Genomic DNA, 8,007 nt, shown 5'->3' on the forward strand with positions numbered 1-8,007 from the left:
TAGAAAATTGTGTCCTATTGATTTCCATGTTACTAGCCTTGTACCCTTGAAACCATTCCAAGGCCCTTCCTTCTAAATGTAAAGGAGCCAATCCTACCTTCTCTTGGTTCCAATTCCATTAATTTTAAAAAATCTATCACATTTGTAAATCCATCCACAAGGATTCTCACCTTCAAAATTTGGAAAATTGAGTTTGGAAAACTTGGTTTGAAAGGAGTTTGTATCGTATGAGTGATAGCCTGTACTGCTTCTATTAATTGAAGCATTTTTCCATGTCTTTCCCATTATACTCTCCCTATTTTATATAGGCTACTGAATAGAAAGAGAAATTGAATAAAGTAGAATCTAAATAAAATAAAAACTAATCTTAAGGATACTTTATTCCCTAAATTAAATAGAAACTAATTAAGAATAGAAACAAAAGATTGAGGGATCTGAGGATCCTTTATTTGGGTTTGTTCGGGTTGTAACAACAATTGAGAGCGTTCTGCCTTTTGTACTGCAATGCTTCAAGAAAAGGGACACCAGATTTTGAAACCGCCCATCTGTCAGTCATGGGTGGAAATCTGGTACCCCTAAGTGAAAAATTCAGAGCTCTTTTAAGGCTTGAATAAGGCTGTAGATTTTCGAGTTCCTTAGTAATTGTTCTCCTATAATCGAGGGTTGTATGTTTATTTATCCTTTTCAATATATATATATTTCCTTTTTCGTATAGATATCATTTCTGTGTATACATGTAATTGATTGATACATTATTTTATTCCTTTTCAGTACTTTACAAGCCGCTCCATGTTTGCTACCCATTCGCCATTTTACACCACTAAGCAATTAAACTGCAATGCTGCTACAAATTTTGAGCTGCTTATAAATATATGATCAGAATTTCAAGTTCAGTTATCATCCAGGAAACCTGATGGCTATTGCATTATGCTGAAGTTAATACCAGTTTGGTACATTCTCATAAAATTATGAGTATGGTATTCTTAATCATCTGATTGGGTTACTTATATATCCCAGACTTCTATATATGTTGCGATACGTTCCTTGTTGTTCTGATAAATTGCATATAACAAATTATAAGAGTATATATATAGTTCTGAATTTACTTTCCTGTGGTATCAAGCCATGCAGCGATTCTGCAGTTTCCCTTACATCAAGCATGGCAGATATTTTAAGGCAGAGGTATGGTAGTTACTAACCTCTAGAGCATGAAAGATGACTATATCAATATACTGAAGATGGTGTCGGTGAAGAGCTCCTCTGGGCTGGTCAGACCAAGGCAGTGATAGTGCTGGAAGGAAAAACGGTGGGTGGTGAGGAACGATAACCGTGTGCGTGTTGGTGGTCGATGGTGGCAGTAAGTGTGGGGACGGCTGAATCTGGCCATGACAATAGCGACGGCATTGCTGGCAGCACTGGTGGAGGTTGTGGCGGTGACATCTTGAGCTCCTCATTCAGCTTCTGCAACGCCCTACAAAGTATTAAATATATTCATCATCAAAATCACCATTATTAGAGGGCGCCGTTTATCTTTAAGTGTTTTAGTGTTTGCTTTTATAACTATCTTAATGTTATTCAGTGTGAAATAAAATTATTTTTATATACCAAAAAATATTTATTATGTTTTTTCTTCTTTTACATTATTAAGATTAAGACAAAAATATTTGAAAACTAATAATATGGGAAAAAAAAAATAGTTTAATATATTTCCATTATCCCAAAATACTATAATTTATTACAATAATAAAATTTTTGCGATCATTAACTATGTAGTTAGTAAAGAATTTGATCATTAGATAGCGATTAGAGTTTCTAATTAGATTTAGAGTGCGTCGGATAGTGATTTTAAGAGCTATTTCCAACATTTATAATATTTAGAAATTTTCATTCTTTAAGTATTAAAAATACTATAAACACTTTTTATAATAACTATCAAACACACTTTTAGATTTGGTAGTGAAGAAATATTAGAAATTTTCTATGTTAGGTTTCATTGATTATTTATTAGTTTTTATCTATTATATTTTTGGATTTATAAATTTTTATTAAAATGTGAAATCCATTGTTGAAATTAATTTATTATTTTTTCATTTTCAATTTTTTTTATAAAAAAAATGGATTATAATTTTTGATATTTTTTTAAAAATTATTTAGAAATAATTGATTGTAGTGAATATTTAAAAGAGTATGAGTTATATTTTAGAATTATAATTTAAAATTTTACCCTAAAGTTATGTACGGTAAAAGCATAAATTTAAAATTTTTTATTAAATTCATGTAAAGAAAAGAAAAAAATATATATACCATAGGAAATTGAAATTTTGAAAATTTTTACTCAACAATTTAAATTGTATTTCAAAGGGTAAAATAATTATAAAAAAATTATGTAAAGAATACAATAGAAAATAATACTGATATATTTATAATTTCATATTTTTAATCATGAATAATATTAATAAAAAATAAGTATTACTTATAAATGATAAATTCTAGAACAATTTTGCAAATAGCACTAAATATGATATATATATATATATATATATTTTATACTTTTTTAATAGTAATTATTTGAATGTCATGTTAGGGTAAGGCAGTGTGTGTATGTGAAACTCTGGATTTACCTTCGCGTAGCATCAAACGACGTGGTGATTGAGTAGATTCCCTTACATCAACTCCTGCATTTAAATTGTCGTTTGATGTCAAGAACGAATTAAAGTCAACTACATTCTATAGAAACTTCAACTGGAAATAGGATTAGTAGCTAACCTCTACTGCAGCATGAAAGATGAGAGTACCAATGCGCTGAGGATGGCCTTGGCTTATTAGGCGACTTCGGACCAGGACCGGGGGAGTCGGATGCTTGCATGGAGGACTTTGTGAAATCTGGGCTCGACCGAACGTTGGTGGGCGCCACCTCTAGATCAGGAATGTGCATGATCTTTGGCCAATCTGGGCCTCCTCCCTCCTTGCTGCATCTCTCCATCAGCAGTGGGCATCCTTGAATGACCAAATGTTGAAGGAAGGGGGAGACGCCTTCCTTGGGCAAGCGCTTGATTTTGGGGCAGTACTCAATATAAAGATCCGTGAGGGACGTGAGACTTGTTAGCACATCCTCGGGACCAAGGGCCTCAAGGCTGGTGCAGGAACTGATGGTCAAGCATTCAAGCGTTTTGGGGAGTCCTCCATGGGGCAACGTCACAAGGCTGGGGCAGCTTTGAATAGACAATAGTTTGAGGAAAGTCAAACCTTGGAATGGTGCTGCTTCTTCACACAAAGACAATAGATCCTTGCAATGCCGAATGTGCAAAGCCCTGAGAGAGGGAAGGTAAGGCCACTTTGGGAAGGAGGTGGCATTTGAGAAGTTGGAAATTACCAAGGAGCAAAGAGAACTGCTGTCAGGTATTTCGCCTATTAGTTTTCCACCGTGACATGATTGGTCCACTGCCAAATGCTGAAGACGTCGAAAGCAACCCGGGTTTGGGAGGGCGGTCACTAACTCACACCCAATAATCTCCACCTTCTGCGGTGCAAACACTTGTGGCAGTGCTTGCAGCTTAGGGCAAGAAACAATTTTCAATTCCAAGAGTTTAGAAAAGGAGGAATTCGCTTCATTCAAGTCTTCCAAAACAAGATTGTCAATGAGTATCAGGAACTCCAGAGATTGGGTTCCTGGGAGAACCTTGAGGGATTTGCACCTTTTGATCTTCAAATCTCTTAGCTCGGAAAAGTAGGGTAACTCTGTTAGCTTAGGGCAATCCACGATCTTGAGCGTATCAATGGAAACTTCATTAGCTTGGGAAAGTTCCTCTTGCGATTCGCCAAATACTGATAATCCCTGCAACTCCTGCATCTCTTTCAGGAACAGCCGTCGAAGGTGGGGTAAGTGGCCAATTGAGAAAAATTTGCATTTTGTGCAATGGTTCAAGGAAAGGGACACCAGATTTTGAAGCGCCTTCTCTTTCATCAAAAGAGGAAATCTGGTACCCAAGAAGCGAAAAACCAGGAGCTCTTTCAGATTTGAATGAGGCTGTAGATCTTCAAGCACCCTCTCATGAGCCTCCTCATCTTGTGGGGCAGCAACATCTCCACTCCATTCTAAAACCAGTTTTTCAAGGCTTTCTTTCTCCCTCAGCTTTGCTTCTGCTGCATTTTTCTTTGCATTCTCAAGTTTTGAGACGTGCAATGTTCCGGTCAGGTACCTCATGCCCTTCAATTCTTCAATCCCATAACCAGTCTCGCAGCCAATTGGAAAAACATGCAAGTTGTGCAGACCGGTTAAGCACCCCATTCTTGGTGGCAGTTTTGTGCACTTGTACCAAAACCTTTCATCTAGCTCCAGATGTCGCAGGTTAATCAGGTTCGCAAGGTCCTTGGGCAATTCGACAAGTGAAAGACAGCCTGAGAGTCTTAGGGTTTGCAAATTGTAAAGGTTGCATAGGGTGTCGGGAAGCACACTGATTTCTGTTTTGGAGAGGTCGAGGTAGCGCAAAAGTTCCAACTTGTCAATTGATTGGGGCAGTTCTGAGATTGGGCTTGAACTTAGATCCAACGTCCGGATGCAGGTCAAAGTCTGGAACATTTTGTCAAGGGTATTCCCAGTATTTTTCAAGTATCCACAGGGGAACAGAAGTGTGCGTAACTGCCTACATTTATCAACAATCTGTAAAACTGGTTGTTCCACGTCTTTGCCTAGCAGTGACACATGACGAGTTTTTTGAGATAGATAGCATTGCTCGCCATCTTTCACTTGCCGGCAACGTGGGCCTGAAACTAGCTGTGCCAACTCGTGGATAAGATCATGCATTGTATACTGGTCACTGCCCACATCAGAAGGTTGAAAGAAGAACCTCATTAGCAACTCATCAAAATATTGACTTCCGGTTTCCTCTTGGCTTTCTTGTCCTGTGGATTGAATGAAGTCTTCTGCCATCCATAACTCGACCAAGTCCTTTTTACGAAACACATATCCCTTGGGAAATAACGAGCAGTACGCAAAGCACTGCTTTATATGAGAAGGTAGATGGTCATAACTCAGTTTTAGGGCAGGGAAAATATTGTGCTTCTCTACTTCGCAAATGTCATTCGCTGAGATATTCTGCCATTTGTTTACATCGGTGTTGCCACGCAACAGACCTGCCATTGCCTTGACTGCCAAAGGCAAGCCTCTGCACTTGGCTACGATTTTTCTACCAATTTTTTCCAGTTTCCCCCATGTTCTGTTTGACTCCTGACTTGGTTTAAAGGCGATCGTTCTGAACAACTGCCAACAGTCATCGTCGGACAGAAGACCCAAGCGATAAGGACCTTGGTTTCCCATGATATCCGATACTTTAGATGTTCTACTGGTAACCACAACTCTACTTCCTCTTTCCCCGTGCCTCAATACTTTCTCAAGCTGCTCCCACTCAAAGTAATTGTGAGTCCAGACATCGTCTAGGACAATCAGGAATCTTTGCCCGGACAACAATTGGACAACACGAGACTCTAGCATACTTGTCGATAAACCTCCAAAATCACAATTCAAGTGGGAGAGAGAGGTAATGATGTTTTCAAGTATTCTAGGGAAGTTAAAATTAACGGTGACACAAACCCAGATCCTCAAATCAAAACGTCGGACTGCTATAGGATGATTGAAGATCAGTTGAGCAAGAGTTGTTTTTCCCACACCAGCCATGCCAATGATGGGAATGACAGAAAAGTGGCACTCTTCTCCCTGGTCAGAATCATGGGATAGAAGCATATCTAATATCTTAGATTTATCATCTTCCCTACCAACAACATCACCCGCAAAAGAACTTGTGTAGTGTAGAGGCCGTGGGTAGGGGATCTTTGGCCTCCCAACACATTCAGATATCAACCTTTGTGTTGTTTGTGAAATCAAATCTATCCTAGCTACGATGTCTTTGATCTTAAGGAAGGAAACGTTAAATTGAAGGGAAGCGTTACCTGGACATACCTGCTGCTGTTGTTTTCTTCTAGCACTCCAGTAAACTCTAGTTGAAAAAGCCTCTAATACATCTTGTGCATCAGAAGCTGCATCTTGAAGCTCTCCCAGCCAATATTCCAAGACTGGATCAGCCACTTGCAGGTCCTCCTCATCCATCAGCTCAGCTTTTATTGGGACAAGGGCTCTCCAGAGCTTTTCCAACTCATCCTTGATGCCCTCTAATGCTGGGATGTCTCCTAGTCCCATCAACAACCATATCACAGTCATGAGACTGCTCGCGATGGGGCTGATTATAATTGAAACTGAGTCATACATGGCTTCCAGTTCTCTGTTGATTTGTGGATGACTAACTCAGGGATGTAATGAAGTTTGTGAGATCAATTCAGTTTATGTTTCCACTCTGCTATGCATATGCAAGCTAGATGGATCTACGGTGAAACTTTTACTAATCAACTTAAACATGTATATATCAAGTAAATGTTTAGCACCTGTACCTAAAATCTCTCCTCCAATCTTCTTCCTTTTTCAAATAAATCTTACATGTGAAAGGACAGAAATGTCCTCTTCTTCACCCTCCCATCCTCCACTCATATAAAAGGCTAACCTGTGTTTTTCTTTTATTTCCTTTATTTTCTTCCTTCATTTCCTTCCCATCCCTTAAAAAGAAAAAAGAAAAAAAATTGTTTTCAGATTTAAATAATAACAATAATAAAAATTGTTGAGAAGGATGGAAGGAAGGGGAATGAAAAAGGAAGCCAAAAAGAAAAAGAGAGAAGATGCAGGATGAATTAGGGTTTTGGTAGAGGAAGAAGAAAATAAGGGTATTGTTGTCCTTTCACATTTACATTATATTTTGAAAAATTTATATATAAGAAAGGTTGAGGAGAATTTTATAAGGATGGGCAACGATTCTCCATGAATTAATCAATTTACAAGTATAATAAAATATGTGAATATATCATAAGCCATTTGTATTTAGTCCGGCTTGTAACACAAGGCATTTGTATTTGGTGGACTCTAGTGAATAGATTTGCTTTTTAAAAAGGGAGATATTCGTCTTTCACTGTTGTTTGATTAGTTCAACTTCTTGTTGGGAAATAAAATATATCTTTTTTATAGTAATTAATTAAAAAGTTTAGGTGGGTGGATCCACCCGCGTGCTGTGCAAGTCTCGGAGCTTAAGCGTGGAAAAGAATCCTGTCTCACTGCTTATGTCCACACTCACGAGGGCGGGAGGTTCCTCTCAGTATTGTATAATGATAATGAAATATACCGAACCCACTATCAGCGCCTTTTTAAAGGCTTCACATGATGTCGAATTCCACGAAACCCACTATCATTACCTTTTCCATGGCAAAGCCAGCCATCAAGATTGTTTATTCGAAACTTTTGTATAAAGAAAATGATTATTATTTCATAAAGCACAAATTTATTATATTTTACTTAAAAATATTCTACATCACTTGATCACCAAGCAATGTATATATGGTCTGCATCATGCATACACACTAAGCCCCATGTGGTTAACATTAAATATTTTATTTGTTTACAGCTACGCATCCAAATGGTAGTCTCTATTTTTCAACATCTAGAATTAGAAATTCCTTATTTATAAATAGCTGATTAACTCTTCAGAAAGGTTGCACAAGGCAAAGTCCCCCAACCTTCCTTTTTGGCAGGTATCACTTATTTGGGCAGTCACCATCTAGCATGGTATGGAAGCTAGTGGGCTCACTATTTAATTCGACTACAAGGCGGCTTTGGCTTGCTGTACTAAAACCTAGTGTCGTCTGTGAGAGCAAACAAGAAAGTATAAACTTTCCTATTGACGACACAAGTTGCTTGTAAGATGGTAAAGAGACGAGCCTCCTTCGCTCAGTTCATTGATGAAGAGCGCTTGATAGCACTTCAGGCACAGATGAAGATATAGCAAACAGAATACTTCTGCTAGATAGACAAGTTGCTTCAGAAAATTGATTAATTTCATAGGGAAAAATGAGATGTGTGTGCAAGCAGATGCAAACCCCTCAGTTGTACAAGTTTAATTTCTAAGCTAACAT

The 8,007-nt window shown here is 37.9% G+C and overlaps 1 protein-coding gene across 3 annotated transcripts; it reads right to left on the reverse strand.

Moving 5' to 3' along the window:
* Positions 1-756: 756 nt before the first annotated feature.
* LOC100260815 (putative disease resistance protein RGA4) lies at positions 757-6,413 on the reverse strand. 3 transcript variants are annotated; one of them, XR_009467884.1, is made up of 4 exons: positions 2,767-6,412; positions 2,622-2,675; positions 1,200-1,471; positions 757-833 (listed from the first exon to the last, which is right to left on the reverse strand). XR_009467884.1 is itself a non-coding variant. In XM_010662882.3 (3 exons), the coding sequence occupies exons 1-3, from the start codon at positions 6,260-6,262 to the stop codon at positions 1,451-1,453; spliced, it is 3,561 nt and encodes a 1,186-aa protein (XP_010661184.1). In that variant the 5' UTR covers positions 6,263-6,413; the 3' UTR covers positions 895-1,450. The 3 variants fall into 3 exon arrangements, 2 of the variants coding, with proteins under 2 accessions (XP_010661184.1, XP_010661183.1); XM_010662882.3 differs by lacking the exon at positions 757-833 and having other exon boundaries at positions 895-1,461; positions 2,767-6,413; XM_010662881.3 differs by lacking the exon at positions 757-833 and having other exon boundaries at positions 895-1,471.
* Positions 6,414-8,007: the final 1,594 nt, after the last annotated feature.

The sequence above is a fragment of the Vitis vinifera genome, chromosome 15, assembly GCF_030704535.1.
Source record: "Vitis vinifera cultivar Pinot Noir 40024 chromosome 15, ASM3070453v1".
Classification (NCBI taxonomy): domain Eukaryota; kingdom Viridiplantae; phylum Streptophyta; class Magnoliopsida; order Vitales; family Vitaceae; genus Vitis; species Vitis vinifera.